This window comes from Pelodiscus sinensis, chromosome 3, assembly GCF_052426305.1.
Source record: "Pelodiscus sinensis isolate ZL-2025 chromosome 3, ASM5242630v1, whole genome shotgun sequence".
Lineage (NCBI taxonomy): Eukaryota > Metazoa > Chordata > Testudines > Trionychidae > Pelodiscus > Pelodiscus sinensis.
The window spans coordinates 114597896-114617397 of NC_143054.1; the positions used below are offsets into that span (position 1 = coordinate 114597896).

Here is a 19502-nt window from a genome sequence, read left to right on the forward strand (position 1 = left end):
TTACTTAGTTTCTGTTTGATTCTTTCAAAAAAAAATTTTTTTTGTTTTGTTTTGTTTTGTTCCAGTACAACTAATAGGAAGATGTGGGGGGAACAGCTTCAGAAAGCAGTTTCCAGGACTCACCGGTACATTCTGCTGACATCAGCGCAGCTTGTTGGTGTTTGTCTCTTCATCTTTGTACGACCGTATCATGTTCCCTTCATCAGGTACGAGGGTGTTGGGTTTTCACAAATGGTTTCTTGTGGCATGGGGTTGGGTGCCATTAAAGCAAGACATGCACGCACACACCTACCCACACACAAAATCATGGGCCAGGCACGGTTTGTGATATGAAATTCCCCTCACACATCTAGAACCTCCAAGAATATTTGTAATCAAAAGTCAACCAAAGACCTAACATTTGTCCCCTCCAGATATTATACTGCATCAATGGACACGAATATTCCACTCCAATCTACTTGATTTTATGTACAAATTACTGGAAATTTTCTCAATAGGAAGGATTTACATAGGGTTGGGCAGTTACAGTTATGATCTCACCAATGGCTTATCTGAGCAGACAGAGGTACATTATTCTCAGAATAGACTGGCTATCTAGGATTAATTATCCTGCTAATAGGTGGTCTGTTTTGCCAGACCAGTCCCTTTATAATATAATGTAGAGCAGTGATTGCTAGGATTTAATTGAAATACCATGTAATTAACAATATGGATGCAACAGGCAATATGTTGTTAAAACTGATGCCATTTCAGTGCTCAAGGTCTAAGTATTTGTTTCTAACAATCAACTATGTTGACAGATATAGATTTTATAATCTGTGTTTTAATATTTGCACTGATATACCAGAGATGTGTCCCGTTATCTACTATAAAATTTGCATTGTATGATATGGAATTGCCACTTCGTTTGATAACCAGCTGCTCTGTATTGATTCATGTAAGCAGAATGGAAAATCAAATGGAGTAAAAAATGACCACTAATTATTGACTTTTTATTAAAAAATTCCTTTAAAGAAGTGATAAACATCAAAAATAAACCTTAGATTAAAAAAAGCTACAGAAATGTTCTCATGCAAAGAATGCTGCATAGTTTGGAAAGGCTGCCAAGAAGAAATTTATTTCATTTAATTGTTTGGGTTTTTTTGCTGTATTATTGTTTTTAACTGGTAATCTGAAACATTAAAACATTGATATGGTTAAAAGTAATGTTGTAGCAAAACACCTAAGAGATCCATTGAACAACATGAATCTCTTTATTCATCTGTTTAATAATTGGGAGGAGAAATAAAAACATCATTCTAAATTAGAAGGGTTTTCTTTCCAGTAACGATTAATGATTTTTTCCTCTCACTCCCCCTTTTCTTTGTCCAGGGATGTAGCAATAGACACAGTGAAGACAGGGATGGGCGGGAAAGCTGGGAATAAAGGGGCAGTAGGCATCCGTTTCCAGTTCCACAGCACCAGTTTTTGCTTCATATGTAGTCACTTGACAGCTGGGCAGTCTCAAGTGAAAGAGAGAAATGAAGACTATAAAGAGATTACACAGAAACTCAGCTTCCCAATGGTAAGAATCTAGGATGTCTAAGCCAGAAATAATGTGAAAATTGTGTCATTACATTTTTCATTGAGAGCGTTGGTAGCAGTGTATCCCATCTGGCAGATGAGCCCAGGTGACAATTCAAAGTCATGGAGTATTCATATAAAAGAACTTAATAAAAAAGAAAGTAAGATGGAAAGCATATGTCCATGGACACCAGCTAACCCCAAACCAAAAGATACTTTCTTTACAAACATTCTAACCCCTTGAAAACCCAGATGTTAGAATACCTGAAAGAGAACAATGAAAGGCTCTAAGCAGTTTCCTGTCCTCATACTTTCTCACTCACTAGCACACCCATCTGATTCATGGATTGACAACATTAAGTATGGTGGGCCCGATTCTCCAGTGTGACAAGATTATGCTTAGAGAACCAGGTGTGGTGGCATCCCAGAGTCACTAATGGATCCCTGGTTCTCTGCTCAGACCCAGAACAGATTAGTTCATCCTGAGGCTGCTCTAACTTGATTTAGTTAGCAAGAGTTGCTAAAAGACCATTTTCTCTCAGAGCATACCCCAGTACGTCATACTCCAGCCACTCCTCCTTGATTATGATATGCCACAACTCCTCAGTCTCCTAAACATAGCCCACGTGCCTCCTGCTCTTCTTCATCCTTCTTCTCTTCATTTTCCCAAGAATCCCTAGATCTTAATGGTTAGCTTTACCAGAATGTGGCAAACTCAGGCTGAGATCCCTTTCCTCTTTATTTATGTCACATACAATTTCTCTTGGATGCAATTCTGGGGATCACCTCTCAGTTGTTTCTCTTTAAGGCCAGCAAGGGGTTCTGTGGGGTTTTTCTGGCTATGTTCCTATACTTGCCTTAATGGTGTTGGCCACTTTAGATTTCCACAGTTCTCATTTCTTTCAGATCTCTCCAGAAAGCCAGTTAGCCAAGGAATGAGAAGACCAGTTTGTGATGTGATCATTTATTCTGTCAAGTCAGCAAAGTATAGCATTTAGTTTGAAGAACATAAAAATCAACTCCCTGTTGTTTCCAGTGTTTAGAGGCTTGACACACATAGCATATTAACCAGTTTCAGTGTACGTTGGAAATAATAGTGATGATATTGAAGCCCAGTATAGCCTATCCATTCTAAATGGCCATAAAATCTTGCTAATAGCAATCTCTACTTCCAATAGTGGATTAACTATTTTGTATCCTGTACGTTTACAATATTTGTATATACTTTCTGTGTGTGTACTGCATATTAACAGTGCCCTCTAGTGATGCTAAAAACAGGTCTGAAGTGTTTATTTTATGAATCCCTGTGTTTAAAGGTTTATAGCTTATTTGAAAAAATTTCAGTTACTTAAAAATCACTACTTTACATTTACAGAAATGTGCTATGCTATTGTAGGGGCAAATTTTCAACCTGATCTTGACTGAAACCTCTATTTTTTGTATGTACAGACAATAGCAAGAGTGTTTTGTGGCTGCAGGTTAGATCATGCAGTCATATAAGTCCTTGACAGTGTCAGCAAATCAGATGTCTAAATTATGGATGTGAAAATGTAACTGAATAACTGACGGATGCAAGAGGAAAGATAGAGACCACATTTTTAGTCTGCATTGGCTTTAGCTATTAAAACCTAGTAAACAAGTCCAAAATATACTATTCCAGGGAGACACTGTTTTAAAACTCAGCTGATTAAAATATATAATTTTAAATTAGGTCTTAAATTCTGTATCTCCTAACCAGGGAAGAAATGTGTTCTCGCATGACTATGTGTTCTGGTGTGGTGATTTTAACTATCGCATTGAGCTGACATATGAAGACGTCTTTTATTCTGTTAAACGACAAGATTGGAAAAGACTCATGGAATTTGATCAACTACAACTGCAGAAATCCAGTGGAAAAGTGAGTGGATTTATTCCATTTGCTCCAAATGGAAAATAACCATTTTCTAAAATAGCCAGATTTTGATCTGAACTAATTGCCTTTTAGATGTAATGAAAATGAGGGCATTGTCAGACATATGTTTCTTTGTGTGTGTTCATTAAAAAAAATTGAAGTGTGCTAATACTAATAAAGGTGAATGTGTGACTATGACACTTTCATAAGCAGGGATTTAGCTGAAATGACATTTCTTTTAATAGATTTTTAAAGATTTTCATGAAGGCACTATTAATTTTGGACCGACCTATAAATATGACGTTGGCTCAGAGGCTTATGATACAAGCGATAAGTGCAGAACCCCTGCGTGGACTGACCGAGTGCTTTGGTGGAGAAAGAAGTTTCCATTTGATAAAACAGGTGTGTAGGGTCTTTTTGATGTTTGCATTTTTCATTTTAAATGACCGGGCTGGGCAATCAGATCTCACTGGATCCAAAAGAAGGCATTTGGTCTAGTGGTTAGAGAAGAAGACTGGAAATCTGGGATTCTAGGTTGTATACATGGGTCTGGTCTTCAGTCTGGGTGGTGCTGTGATTGACGCAAGATCATCTCATCTGAAAAATATAGATATATAATTAGTCTCTAAGGGCATGTCTACACGAGGAAATTATTTTGAAATAATTTATTTCAAAATAATAATTCCTGAAATAACTATTTTGAAATAGCATGTCCACACTACAAGGAATTCTTAATATTAGTGCAAGGCAGTGTCCCTTAATGTGGACATGCTATCTTGACTTAGAGCCTGAGGAAGCACTGGGTAGTAATTACTTTGAATGACTCTGGGGAGTAGTTATTTCGAAATAGTAGCAGTGGAGCATCCGCACTACCTCTGTTTCAAAATAACTATTTTGAAATAAGAGTTATTCCTTGTGGAAAGCAGGAGTTGTTATTTCGAAATAACCAGCCCCTTATTTTGAAATAACGGGTTTGGTGGAGCTGACACTCCACTTGTTATTTTGAAGTAAGGGGAATTATTTCGAAATAACTCCCTAGTGCTCACCAGGACTAAGGTGCCATGGGACTCGTTGTTTTTAAAGTTACAGACTAATCAGGCTACCCCTTTGAGACTCATGGTGATACTCCCTTTGGTTTCAGTGAGACTGCTTGCATGAATACAGAAGTCACATTTGGAACCTGATCAAATCATTTAGCTACTTCTGTTGTTACTGATATCAATAAGGGTCTGAGCAGGCTTTCAATCTCCTTGTTCCTTGGTTTCCTTAGATGTTATTGATTTCCTTAGTTGTCATTAGGGAATGATAATACTGAATGTTAGGATATTGTAAATTGCTTTGAGATCCTTGAATGGAAAGTGCTATGAAAGTGCAATGCTTTACTTTATCTGTAAATTAAAAGCTATAAAATACTAAGTTTATAAAAAAAACAACTAAACTTTTCGTAGCCAGAGCCATATTTCCATATCCTTCCCTAAATCAGCACATCATCCATTAGTGTGTGTAAAAAATTGCACTTACACATGCAAAGCGAACAGTTACATGAGAAATCATCTGATTCATGCACGCAAAGGAGAATTTGCCTTTTAAGATACAACGGTCACCCTATGAACTGTCTCCATATAAATGCCATGAAGCAAACTGAGGATAACCAGAGAGGATGTTGATGTAACATAAATCATCTCATATTTATTTAAAAATCTGATGGGGTAGTAATAAGAGCAACCAGTAAGTAGAAGCATAAGCTTATAATCAATAAAACTGTAGAAGGGACAAGATGAAAGGGATAACAGTATGTGAACTTCCATTTTCTGTGAGAAATAAACTCGAATTTTAGTAGGGCTGCATTTCATCTTAGCTACTAGGGCCCTACACATGGGAATAGAAGAATTTGAGTTGGTGTATATAATCAAAATATTCCAGCTGAATAGCCAAGAGGAAAATAACATTTGGCTGGGAGGATAAACGTGGTTTCCACTCTCCCTGCTTCTCATCATTAGCAGAGGCACCCTCTTTCCCCTTCTGCTTGCTCAACAGTTGATCTCATCCCCACTTATCTGCCCAAAAGTCCATTTCTGCCCAAAACTTCCATTTATGTTCTAGATAGTGGATGATACTGGATGTGTGGGCCTGAGAGCTATTTGCAGGTTGTTTACAACTGAATTCCTACATCAAAAGGAAATGATAACCTCATACTAGCTATACCATGGGACACTATCATGTCTCCTGGCTTCCACTCATCTTGAGCTCTGGTGATGAGAAATAAGCATTGCTAGGGCTGGTGAGAAGGGTTCTTTCCATTTCGTCATGATTGTGAGATCAGCACAGGGTCTCACCATGGTATAGAGGGAGAGGCACTAGCTGGTAAGGAAGCAACAATCTATACTTCTCTCTTATCCCAGATTTGAACACTTCCTGTCACTATTTGGAAGCCACAGAGGCTAGAGCCATACAGGATTTCTCTTTCTGGTCACTTAACTGAATGTGATTTTTTTCAACATATGAGCTTTTTCAGGCTGGAGGAAAATGCTGTTTTAAATGTGGCTGTGTGTGGTATTAATTACATAGGTCTCTGAGTAATTGATTTGTGTTTTGTTGTGTTCTGATGAGCAATGCTATCTATTGCACTTCTTTTTACATTTTGTTTCCTATCTGGAGATTCAAAGTTGAGAGGGATACAAGCCATCTTTTAGGTGGAGTGCTTCAGGAACAATGTTTTTTGATTAAATACAGATTGCTAAAATAGTTGTAATTATTATTGCAGTCTATGGACTTTGATTCTCTTTTGTGCTCTGTAGCTGGAGAGATCAATCTCCTAGATAGTGATCTGAGTGCTGAAACTAAAGTCAAGCACACTTGGACTCCTGGTGCCCTGATGTATTATGGAAGAGCAGAGCTGCAAGCATCTGATCACAGGTAATGCCCTAGCTTAGAGGATCTTTCTCTGATTCTATTGAGGCTCACTTAAGTACATGTCAATGGAAGGGCTAAAGATGATTGTTAATGGACACACTACATATTTAATCTGTTCAGTACTTAGACATTTAACCCCATCATGGTTCTAAACCCAGAGGGTGGCAAAGCCCAGGGGCCTTGCAATAATTTCCCTCTGTACTGTGATCTCAGCAAGGGCTGGATGAGCTGAAGAAAGAAGAGGTGCATGGTCGAATGCCTCTCCTTGCTCATTGCAGATGCTCCAGCCAATTGAAGGCATGGCATTGACATACTACCCCCTCGTATTCTACTAGAAGGAAGGCAGCTGAGATATGTGGCCTTAATAGTATAAATTATGTGTGTATAGAACAGGGGTGAATGTTAATGATCTTCTCTGTGATCCAAACACAGCAAGCCTCGCCAGTGTCCTGATAAATGGAGAAAGGGGAAGGGAACAAACCCAAAAATTGAGAGAGCCACATGGATTAATTTTTCTTTAGGGAGAAGCTCTCTATGCTGATTAATTGTCTTTGCTCACTGTTGTTTTTTCACTTGTTCCGATATGAATGATATAAGTGCTTTTGATAACTGTATCTCAGGAGCTTGTCTGTTTTCAACATAGCTTCTGTAATTATCAGAGGCTGCTCTATGGAAATGCTGTTGTGTTGTGTCTCTCAGCAGTCTTCAGCATCACAAAAGTTAATCCTGGGCTTTTCACAGCATTAGTGTTCAGCAGCCTGTTTTACCTCACTATGCCTAATGGGAAATAACACATATCTATTTCAGAGAGGTGGTGGCACACAATTTACTAATATAAGTAAAGCATTCGGAGATCTTGGAATTAGGGTTGTTAAATTTAGATTAATCAACTAATTGAAAAGTCTATGGAATTTCCATCAACTACTCTATTAGTCGTTAAGGGCGCCTCCGCCTTTGAAATGTACAAGAGCCTCCAGTGCTCTTGTATGTTTCAAAGGCGGAAGTGCCACAGGGAGCACGGAGTGAGCAGGGAACTGCCTGAGTCTCTCACTTGTCCCATGCTCCCTGTGGTGCTTCTGGTTTTGAAATGTAGCAAGAGCCAGCTCCCACCATCACCAGCCCTGCTCCCCCCCTTGCTGCCTCTCTCTGATAGAGCCAGTAAGTGGAGGGGAGGAACGACTTAGGTGAGTCAGTAGTTGACTGTCCAATAAGCATATGCTTATTAGATAATCAACTAGTCACTTATATCCCTACTTGGGATGGCAGGCCTTATAGAATTGCAAATAATCGTACTAATGTAGTACTTAAGTTTGCGTCTACAGTATATTATTGTAACCCACACACCTACTTGTTATGATTAACTGTCGCATGTAGTGGCACTTAGACCATTTTCAGTGACAGAGAATGAGTTTGCTTTACAGCGTTAGCTGAGAGCCAGCTGGCTTTATCGCTCAAGCTGTAGCGGCTTATGCACTAAGTTCCAGAGGTTCGGTTCCGCCAACTAGCATTATAAGATTACCATTATTTTTTAGCTATGTGTAGTGGTGGTAAATCTGTGAGACCGTCTATGAGACTCCTGGATTCTGTTGCCTGTAGGGATATTAAGAGGCGGGTAAATGGCTAATCGTGTATTTGATATAATTTGTATCGACTACATAATTAATCAGTAAGGGGAGGTGCTGGATCCAAGAGCTACCCGTGCTGCAGCTCTGCACTTTAAATGTAGTAGGAGCTGGACACATGGGTAGCCCGGCTCCTCCTATGTTTAAATTTCAGAGCCATAGCAGAGGTAGCTCCCTGGGCCAGCGTGAGCTGGGACTGAACAGTGTGGTTCGGGGCTCTGCCTCCCACACACCCTGTACACCACAGAGATGGTGCTGGGGGGAACCAGCTTTATCAAAGGCAGTGGGGCAGCAGGCAGGAGCTGGTCTGTGTGGGAAGCCATTTTAAAAATGGCTCCCCGCATGGACTGGCTCCTGCCTGCCACCCTGCACTGCTGCCCTTGATGGGGGGGGGGCTCCCCGGGAGTGGGACTGGGAGCCCAATGGCTGCTGGCCCGCCCCTAAGGACTATCAAACAGTTGTGTAACCACTAAAATCTGATGTGCTTACTTGACTATTCAGTTACATGCTATCTGACATCCCTTGGGTGGTGAAGCACTGGAATGGGTTACCTAAGGAGGTGGTGGAATCTCCATTCCTGGAGAGTTTTAAATCCTGGCTTAACAAAGCCCTGGCTGGGATGATTTAGTTTGGGTTGGTCCTGCCTTTAGCAGGGGATCGGACTCGATGGCCTCAGAGGTCTCTTCCAACCCTGTGATTGGAAGCTGCTACCCCAGTTACACTGCTGTTTTTTAGCATACTAGCTCAAGCAGAGCTAACACATCTGTCTACCCAAGCAAGGAAGCATGTTCACAGCTGCCATGTAGACATGCCCTAAGGGTAAAATGGGGTATTATAGTTATCTACTTCAAAGGGGTAGTGTTAGTCTTAATTAAAGTATCTGTAAAGTGCTTTGAAATCCTGAGATGAAAGATACTATAGAAGTACAAAGTTTTAAAATAGATTCTAGCTTTCAAACAACCAATCTTTTGCATGTTCTATTACTTGAGGGTGATTTTACATAACCTAAAAGCAATGTCTGTGTGTATGTGTAAAATCTAGGCCCGTGCTAGCTATTGTAGAAGTGGAAATCCAGGAAGTCAACATGGCTGCCCGTGAGAGTGTTTTCCAGGAAGTCTCATCCTTCCAGGGCCCGTTGGATGCCACTGTAATGGTAAATCTCCAGTCACCAACACTTGAAGAGAAAAATGAATTTCCCGAGGACTTGCGGACTGAGCTGATGCAAATATTTGAGAATTATGGCATCGTTGTTCTTGTCAGGTAAATGTTGATTATGTGATATATGCAATCTATTTTTTTTAAAATCCTAATTAAAATGCGTCAGCTGTGTGGACTAGGAATAACCATTTTACATTGTAGCGTATTCATTTTGTGTTAACTATTAGAAATTAGCACTTACGTTTCATTTCTCTCTGTCCTACTAAAGAAAAATCCTGACAGGTTTGTTGGCTACATGAGGGAGAGGGGTACGCAGTACTCAAGGTTAGTGGCTTTGCCCTGAGTCTGCCTGACAAGGGTCAGCTCTTCTTGCTCAGTATCCGCCCTTTAATTCTCATACATTGGCTGTTGCCTCAGTTTGCAGTGCTTCTAACCTGTGCCTCCCATTCTTGTGACTAAGAAGTATTTTACACCCATTGGGACCTTGTGAGTGACTGCATCTTGTTTTGATTTTAGAGCCATTAGCCCTGGTCTCTGGCTCTGTTGTCATTCCTGGATCTACTGAGTGTGAGGGAGAATGTTTAATTCTATACTCTGCTGGAGCAATTATGTTTCCTTCCAGTTATTTTGGGCTCCTGGTAACTATGTTGAAGGAAATGAGCCTAGCTTGGCATTAGCTGATATATATTACCATAAGTGGAAGAAAACAACAGGATCAAAAATAGCCATCTATAGTGGGAAAAGTGCGAGCAAATATCACATGGTGCCAGTGAAATGGGAATCATGTTACTCTTTTCAGCTGGAACATACCTCTTACATCATGTCTGGCCACAGCAGCCGCTACAGCGGCTGCTCCCTGCAGGAATGTAACTTCTTGGTGGCAACAAATTGTGACTTGACAGCAAGACCAACAAATCAACGTTGAAGCATCTGACCTACTTATTACAGTAGATTGTTTTGCTGAATATTGTAAGCCTGGCTCTCACTCTCTAGCCCTGCACACTACAAAGCTGGGGATATGGATTATAGAGCAACTTTAGGACCCTCTCACAAATGTTTTTTAAAGATTTAGAGCATGACATGAATGCTGAGAGGAGTGTGAAAGAATTGTGCTTTGCTTTGTTCACGACCCTTGGCAACTTGCAGAATTACAGACTAGTAGCCTTTTGAGGAGGTTGTGTTCCACAACTAAGCGGCAGCTCTGGTGCAGAGTTTACACAGAACAAATAAAGCTGATACATGGAAGGGCAGAGCTGCTAAATGGGGTAGGAGAGAATACTGTGGATGAAGAAAGGTCTATGACATTTTCTCAGCCTCTGCTGAGAGGGATGAACCATTGCTTTGAGGACAGCCCCAGTAGAGTTTACTCTGGTGGGATCACATGAGGGACAGCCCATGTTGGAAATACTCGGCCCCACCCATCACAAAAAGACTTGTAAGTAATTGCTCTATTTAGAGAGCTAAATGAGAAAACATCCAGAATTATGACAGTCACGATCTAGTTCTTGTATTTCCTTGTGGACGGCAAACTGTACAATTGTTTCCTCTCCCTGTTCTTACCAGGATCAATCGAGGTCAGATGATGGTAACTTTTGCAGACAGCAGGTCAGCGCTCAGTGTTCTGGATATGGATGGTATTAAGGTAAAATCATCTCCAATTTATTTTAGTGAATTCACACCAAACTTTTCAAAAATGGGTGACTTAGGTTAGATACCCACATTCATGTTTAGGCACCTGAAGCTTTACTACTGAGTGCTGCAGCAGATGCAGTGTTATCTCACCCAGCACTGCTTGTGAGGTGCTCACTCTCAGTGAGGGTACATCTTCACTAGCTTGTTAGTTCGAGCTAGGTAGGGTAATGAGGGCAAGCGGAGTTGCAAATGAAGCCCGGGATTTAAATATCCCAGGCTTCATTTGCATGTTCCTGGGCGCCGCCATTTTTAAATCCCCCTTAGTCCGAACTCCGTGCCCGCAGTTACACGCGGCACGGAGTAGGTAGTTCGAATTAAAGATCCTAATTATCCTTCCACGAGGAGTATCGGTAGTTCAAATTAGGATCTTTAATTCGAACTACCTACTCCGTGCCGCATGTAGCCGCGGGCACAGAGTTCGGACTAAGGGGGATTTAAAAATGGCGGCGCCCAGGAACATGCAAATGAAGCCCGGGATATTTAAATCCTGGGCTTCATTTGCAACTCTGCTTGCCCTCATTACCCTACCTAGCTCAAACTAACGAGCTAGTGTAGACGTACCCTGACTGTTCTGTTGCTTGTAGTCAGGACTGGCCTTACCATGAGGCGAACTGAGGCAGCCGCCTCAGGTGCCAGATTGTGGGGGGGGGCACCACTGGGACCCAGAGTATAGAAAATTGTGTCTGCTGTTGGTGCATATGTATTCTATCTGCAGTACCATGAAAGGAGTAGAACGGGAAGAAGGCAGTTTTGGCCCAAGCGAGGGGAATGGGGGCGTCATTTGAGCTCCCCACCTCAGGTGCCAAAATGTTTTGGGCCGGCCCTGCTTGTAGCAGAGCTCTGGGGACTATCTACCATTGTCAACCCTCATCACACACTGATTTTTCAAGCGTACCAGACAAACTGCTTGGAATTATGTGAAGCATGTACTATTACACAAACCATGAACTGTTATGGAAAATGTATTAGCAGCTAAAGGGTCTGCTCTGCTTTATGGTTTAATATCAGGCTGCCAGAGCAATTATGATATGAGTGGGATTTTTCAAAATGCCTAAGTCAGTGATTCTCAACCAGGGGTATGTAGACTGCTCTATATATTATTTACTGAAATGTAAGTACAATATTTATATTCCAATTAATTTATTTTATAATTATAGGTAAAAATGAGAAAGTTAGCCATTTTTCAGAAATAGTGTAGCTGTGACACTTGTATTTTTATAACTGATTTCGTAAGCAAGTAGCTTTAAGCGAGGCAAGACTAATCGGATTTCTGAAATGGGTACAGTAGTCTGGAAAGGTTGAGAGCCACTGGACTAAGTGGTTTAAGAGCATTTTTTCCCATATGCTCTTAAGTCACTAAGATACTTTTGAAAATACCCTCCCTAATTATTATAATCATAATTTTAAACATTGTGTAGCATAATTGCTGTGATATTTTACCATTTTTCTCCAATGCCAAATGACTGTTGAATGCAGTATTGAGTAACCAAGAACTACAGAGCTAATTTCAGTATGAAAACTGTGAAGAAAAGACATGAACCATAAATAAGCCCAATAAGAGCAGTAGAGTTGTTCAGTTAATACCTGGAGTGTTGTTCCATCCAAAGGATAAATTCTGGAGGTTTTTTCCCTTGAGGTCGTTAGGAAGACTATTTTCTTTTCAATGAACTTCTGAAATGATTCTGTTGCCATCCAGATTTCTGAAGCACTTATGGGAACATTCTCATTTAATCAGCCTGTCGGGGCACTATTCTCATCTTTGTAATAATTCTCTTAACCAAAGGAAAACAATTCTTTCTTGACTCTAGGTCAAAGGCAGAGCAGTGAATATCCGGCCTAAGACTAAGGATTGGCTGAAGGGCTTTCAGGAGGAAATCGCTCGAAAACGGGAGAGCATCGCACCCATGTCACCCACAGCAAACTCCTGTCTGTTGGAGGAAAACTTTGATTTTTCAAGTTTGGACTATGAATCAGAAGGTCAGTGGCACAACTCTAGGCTCAGCTATGAGAATTTGCATTGTTCACTTTGGTTGTGGGGAAAGGGTTGTTGTCAGCGTGTGATCTCTATCTTAGTTTGTAGTGAAACCATTCTTAAAAACAGGTTTGTGAACAAAGCCCTGGTCTGGCATTGTGAGCTATTTAGGTAGACCTGCTATCCACACCCGCTTGCACACTGTCACAGTCACCATACATTAAAATGATCTGTAGCTGTGTATTTTAAACTGGAGGTCCTGATGCAAAAGGGGGCCACAAGGGTTCTCCCCCACATCGTAAGGAGATTGTAAGAGTACAACAATGTCACTGGGGGAGAGGAGATACAGCAGACATTGCTTTCTGGCCACCCAGACCTGAAGGGAGCACCACAGTCAACAACAGCACAGAAGTCAGGGTTGCAATACCATATCTTCCTTCTGTGCTGCTGCTGACAGCAGTGCTGCCTTCAGAGCTGGGCACCCAGATGCCACTGTCTGTCCACCCTTCTCTGACAGCAGCACCACTGCAGCATCAGTGCCAGTGTAAGGGTGGCAATACCACGAATCTGCACCTCAGTATGTACAGTAATTTGCTAGCACTTTTTCTGAGGGGGATGGGGAAGTCACCACGGCCTGAAATATTTTCAAAGGGGAGGGGGGGCAACAAAAATAAAAGGTTTGAGAACCCTAATCTGTATACACAAAAAGTCTATAATAAAAGCACATGGAAGTAACAAAAAATTGCCTACGCTAAAATAACCAGTATAGAAAATGGGAGTGAGAAGGGAACGTGTGTTCTGACAGTGTTTGTATTATTAAATATTTTGTTTTAGGTGATATACTAGATGATGAAGATGATTATTTGGATGACATGCTGCCTCAGCACCCAATAACAGAGATGACAGAAGGCTTATCTGAGAGTCCTGAATATTTTACTGTAGCACCCACTGTAACTTCAAGCAAATCTCCAGTGCTTAGTGGAGGAAAGCCACGTCCATATAAAGGTAACTTACATGGCTTCTTTAAAGCAAGGCCTTAAAGTTCATTTCTTTATGCTTCTCCTGGCTATTTGTTGTGTTCAGATGTTGTGTCTTGGCTTGTGCTTAGAAGGCTTTGCAGCACAAGGACAAAATATGTTTATTTTGGTTCATAGAAGTGCCCAGCACAGAGGCACCCAGGATCCATGACTGCAACTTCTGAACACTACTGCAATACAAAAACAGGAGAGTTAATTAAGCTGAAGCCTGCTTTGATTCTGTTCTGTTCAGGGCAAGGTAATTGTGCCTAGGAGAGGTACCCACGTATACATTGTTTAGTTATACCCCCCACTGGCAAGTTGCCCTAGCAGTTAAGTATGTTTAAGGCTACGATTTTATCATGGAGGTCATGGACATCACGGAATCTGTGACTTTAGCCCGCAGGCAACTAGGAGCTGCAGGGTCCTACTGCTGCCCAGTGCAGCTAGAAACTGCAGGGTACTCTTGCTACTCAAGGCAGTGGGGGTAACAGCCTGGGTGCCAGGGAAGACTCTGCAGCTCCTGGCCAGCATAGGTGGCAAGGGAACTCTGCTGCTCCTGAGCAGCAGGGGACACCCCCAATTCCACCCAGGCATGGGGAACCTCACAGCTCTTCTCTGCTGCAAGTGCTAGGGGCTTCAACTAGCCACGGGTGAGGGGAGATCTCACAGCTCCTGGCCGGCTCCCACAGCTCCCAGCCTTTGGCAGTGGGGAACCCCACAGGTCAACGCTGTGGGGAAGGGACTCAGGGGCTCCCAAGTCCCCATAGGTGGTGGGGGCCCTCAGAGCTCCCAGCCAGGCTTCTACTGCTGCCTAGCAGCTCCCCATTTTGCAATGGATATTTTTAGTACAAGTCAGGGACAGGTCACAGACAACAAAGAGAAATTCATGGAAACCTGTGACCAGTCCCTGACTTGTACTAAAAATATCCATGAATAAATTGTAGCCAAATGTCTGTATCATAAATGACCGGGTTGCTTTTTCACTCCTCTGTTTTGTTGTAACATTATTGTGCAAAGAGAATGTGAAGCTGGAGAAGGAGTCACATCAATCTAAATTACATCAAGATCTAGCCTAGCCTGCAGGCCTATCATTGTAGTTGCACACTGGTCTGGCTTTAGCAGCCAAGCACAGTCAGAATGGGCTAAAAGGTGGAAGGGAGATCTCCATGGAACACCTCAGTACAGCAGTGAATGACTCAATAGCAAGGATGGTAAGTATCGATTAACTGACTTATTGAATAGTCAATGTGTCAGATATTCAATTGACAGGATGCCTTGGCCTTTGAAGTGTAGCAACAGCCTCTGAGGAATCCTGTGCCTGGGAGGAATTGGGGGCGTCCCTTCAGGAGCAGCAAATGGCTGTTGCTACATTTCAAAGGTGAAAGTGTTGCTTGGAGCCTGGAGTCAGCAGGGGAGTCCCCAGCTGACCCTGGGCTGCACAGGGCATGTCAAAGTGGCAGCACCACAGGAAGCCCGGGGTCTGGCCCCAGGCTTCAAAAAGCGCTGACACTTTGAAGTACCGCCTCTTCTTCCTCTACCTTGCTGCCTCTATCTCATAGAGGCAGCAAGGGGGAGGGGAAGTGACTAGTCGACTTTTGCTTATCGGATAGTCGACTAGTCCTTCACATCCCTACTCAATAGCTATCTCTATTCTCTTACAAACATTACTGAAACAGCATTATGGGAGACATGGCAACTTTCCAATGAGCTATAAAGTTAAGGTCCTGGTTACCTAATGATAACATGATTTTTTTTTTATGCTAGCATTGTTAACTGAACTATCCTGACCAGTTCCAATTTGGCTTTAGTTAAGCAGCATATAATTGTTCACTTCTTGTCCTAATCTGATGTGTTGTTAAACAGTTGTGAATTCCACCTAAGGAATGCACAAAACCAGCATTTTATTTTTTATTAAACTACCTTAAATGTGTTGCATACATGGGGAAAAAAAAGGTTGTCTAGCATGTTTTTCATGTACGAATAACTGATTTATAAAACAAAGGAAATAGTATCTGTAATCAGTGAATTCAAGTGTTTGTTTCTAGTCACCATGTCCTTCTAGATAATTCAGGGGGTTGCCAAGTTAGTCTGTACAGGATACATTTAAAAAACAACAAATGGTCTGGTAGCACTTTATAGACTAACACAACATGTAGATGGTATCATGAGCTTTTGTGGGCACAACTCACTTCTTCAGATGACCGGAGTTTTGAGTTTAGGATGTGCAGACCCAAAATGAATAGGGGAGAAAATGGGGGGCGGGGGAACAAGGAGCAGAGGATATGGAAATATCAAAGGGAAAAACAGGAAGGCAGAACTGGGAATAGTAAGCACCTGAAGATTGGGTAGTTAAAACAAAGCAGATAGGAATCAAAGACAATAACAGGAGTCTACAGAAAGAGCTGTTTGCACCTTAATTGTATGTTAGGTTGATAGTGTCCCAACCATCCCTCATCATGATTGAGGCCATTAGCATGAGAATTGAACATGCGGATAAATTGTAATTCCAATGCCGCTCTATGTATTTGGCTAGTAGAATTGGTTTGTGCCAAGACAGCCGCTTCTAGATAATGTTAAAACTAGTTGAGCTCATCCTCTCACACCTATTTTTTGTTTATAAATTGAAAGAGAAAAACAAGATTTCCTGCTTTTTCAATTCCAGTTGCAGAGGCCATCTTATTGGAAAATAACAGGAGAGTGTTTAGAAATGTCTAAATTGAGAAAATGAGAGAGTGTTTGTGAATGGGACACTAAACATAAGCGATTTCCTAAAAAGCTATTAGCCATATACTGTTGCTCACATCTAGCAGTCTCGCTCAGTTTTCAAATCCCATGTGCCCCTCTCCTGACACTCCATTCGTGCTGTATCTCTGCCATAATTCTCAAATGCTTTTCTGTTTTTTGCTGAATCTCCCCCTAGATGATTCTGACCTAGCTGAATTAAAGCAGGATCTGGAAGGAGGTGGGGAGCTTCGCCACCGTTCTCCAAGCAGATCTCTGTCTGTTCCTGGCAGGCCTCGCCTGCCTCAGCCACCCCAGAGACCTCCCCCTCCAGGTAAGATTGAAGTTTCTTTTTAAAAGTTCTTCCATGTCATCTGGACTCCATTGTTGCTACTAATAATGAAAGGTAAATACCTCCATCTGCTTAAATCCTCACCAACTGCTGTTTCAGTCAAGCAGAATTTTTGCTTGGCGTAAGCTCTTGTGATGTTGAACAACTACTGTTTCACTCCAACAGTGGCTGCATTTCAGTGATAGGTGGGAGGGACCAAAGCCTGAACTCCAATTCCCTGAGCAGGGGTTCAAAGCCCAAAGGCTTCAATCCCAGGCAGGGGGCCTGTAAGTGAACCCCACTACCCAGGGCTCTTGAGCTTTGGCCCAAGACAGTGGGGCTTGAGCTTCAGCCCTGGATCACAGCACGTTTAAGCCAGCCCTGGTGATCCCATTAAATTGGGATCGCAACCCACTTTGGGATCCTGCCCCACAGTGTGAGGACCACTACAATAGAGTATATCTTTTAAAAATACAGTCAGTTCGTCAGTGTGGTCCTTCCTTTCTTATGTGCTTTGACCAGAAAGTGAATAGTTAAGAACATCGCCACCAGAATTGTCAGAAATGGGCTGCAGCATTAATGCTCAGTTGAGATTATTTATTAAAAACTGCACAGATGCTTACATTTGAAAAGTCATTCTCACTCCCCTTGCAGCTGGAGTGTGTGTCAAAAAATCCCCTTCCGATGGTTCCATCTCCTCAGGAGGCCACTCTCTGTGCTCCATCCTGCAGACGGCAAAGCTTCTCCCAGGGGCGCCTCAGCAACCAGTGAGTCCCTCAGCACCGCACCATCGTGCCAAACAGGTCATAAAAAACAGGATCAGGTGCTAGTTAGAGCCTAAATCCACCAACCAGCGGGTACGATTTGAGTCAGGAGGGCTGAGCAAAGCAGTAAGGATACATTCACGCTGTAGTTACCCAGCAACAGTAACTTTGGGACATAATCAGAAGGGGGGGGGGGAAACGGAGTGTGTGTGTGTGTGTGTGTGTGTGTGTGTGTGTGTGTGTGTTATATACACACTTGCCTACATACACGTACATACAGACACAGGCAGACTTATTAAAATAAGTAATGGCAGGTCTACACTAGAAGCACTACCTCAGTGCCCAGAGCCATCCCATTCAGGCCTCTCTCTTTGGGGAGGCCCACAGCAGCTGTATGGACAGGATGGTCCCCCCATACTGATGTTAGCCGCGGGGCCTAGAGCAGCCTAGGTGGTTTCTGGGGAAAGGGGGAACTGGAGCTGGCAGCAGGGACCAAGCCATCCTCCCTTTCCCCCCACAGACTTACTGTGGTTTCAGGAGCCACAGGAAGCAGAGTGACACCTGTTCTGCACCACTCCCATCTCCCAGCTGGGTTGATCTGCTTCACCATGGCGGTGGGAAAGCAGAGTGCCTCGCCTCTACCCCTCTCTGCTTCCCCAAGCGATGCAGGACTCGGGGGGAGTGGGAGGCAGGAGGGGACAGAACAGAGGGTTATAGGAAGGTATTGAGTGGGGGAAGAGGTGTGAAGGAACAAAGTGGGGGTTGTCCCAGGCCCTACATCTCCCTAGGAACAGCCCTGTCAGCACCACTGTAACTTGTCTGGTGAAGATGCACTATGCCGACCAGAGAGCACTCTCCCGTAGGCATAATCAGGGCTCGACAATCTATTGAATCTACTCGCCCATGGCGAGCAGATTTCAGCCCGGCGCCCCGTTTACTGGTGGCACGCGCATGTGCAATGCAGCTCTTGCACATGCGCAGTGCGGGGCTGGCGAGCGGCTTCTGCCACGGTTCATCAAACCCTGGGCATAATTACTCTACTTCTGTGAGAGATAGTAGCTCTTTCAATGGGAGAGCATCTCCTGCCAACGTAGTGTGGGGTGGACAGTGCTTAGGTCACTGTAACTTGCATCGCTGGCTGCATGTATATGTATTTTTCACATCCCTGAGCAGCATAAGTTGGATGGATGTAAGTGGTGGACCAGACATTGAAACTGCGACAGTGGCACCTCTGCAGCACCTCAGTGTAACCGCTCACAGGAGGGGCTCCATCAGCGTAGCACTGTCTACGCCAGGAATTAGGTTGGCCCAACTGCGCCACTCAGGGCTGTGGATATTTCACACCCCTGAGTGATGGAGCAGGGTCACTTTTTGGTATAGACCTAGCCTAAGTTTCTGAAGGGATTGAAGAGCAGTGGAGATAGAGCAATTATGGCAAAACCAAGACAAGAAAGGTCTGTTAAGTTACTTTGCTTTAGTACTAATGCTAACACACATTCCTGCACAGTAATGCTGTGCTGTGATCCTATGTCAGCCATGGCCTTGGTGGTCACAGTCCAGTGTCTGGTGCATATGTGAAGGGCACACGAGAAACCACAACCATAGCTCGTACCCTCAATGGAGAGGCCCAGGGCTGAATAGACCTGTGGACTAGACTCTCCGGTCTCATACACGGTAGCCCCTTCCTAGTCAAGAGGCACATTAGCGGGATCCTGTACTGTTCCCTGTGCTGGACCTTCAGACTTGGCTCTGGGCTATGACTGGGGGGCACCTTTAAAAGTAAAATTTACTAATAAATGCTGTGAAAATATTTTCCTTTCCTCCATCAGACAAGAGACAGGTAATGAGATTAATAA

General features: G+C 42.9%; 1 protein-coding gene across 2 annotated transcripts in view; it reads left to right on the forward strand.

The window, feature by feature from the left end:
* The window catches only part of SYNJ2 (synaptojanin 2), an 85520-nt gene that overhangs the window by 57909 nt on the left and 8109 nt on the right, over window positions 1-19502 (forward strand). For both annotated transcript variants that reach the window (XM_075924523.2, XM_075924524.2), the window contains 11 exons: window positions 66-206; window positions 1372-1564; window positions 3302-3460; window positions 3700-3856; window positions 6253-6370; window positions 9031-9249; window positions 10711-10789; window positions 12648-12816; window positions 13646-13816; window positions 16751-16885; window positions 17537-17649. In XM_075924523.2, the coding sequence (XP_075780638.2) occupies window positions 66-206; window positions 1372-1564; window positions 3302-3460; window positions 3700-3856; window positions 6253-6370; window positions 9031-9249; window positions 10711-10789; window positions 12648-12816; window positions 13646-13816; window positions 16751-16885; window positions 17537-17649 (1654 nt within the window). The remainder of the gene's footprint in view (window positions 1-65; window positions 207-1371; window positions 1565-3301; window positions 3461-3699; window positions 3857-6252; window positions 6371-9030; window positions 9250-10710; window positions 10790-12647; window positions 12817-13645; window positions 13817-16750; window positions 16886-17536; window positions 17650-19502) is intronic.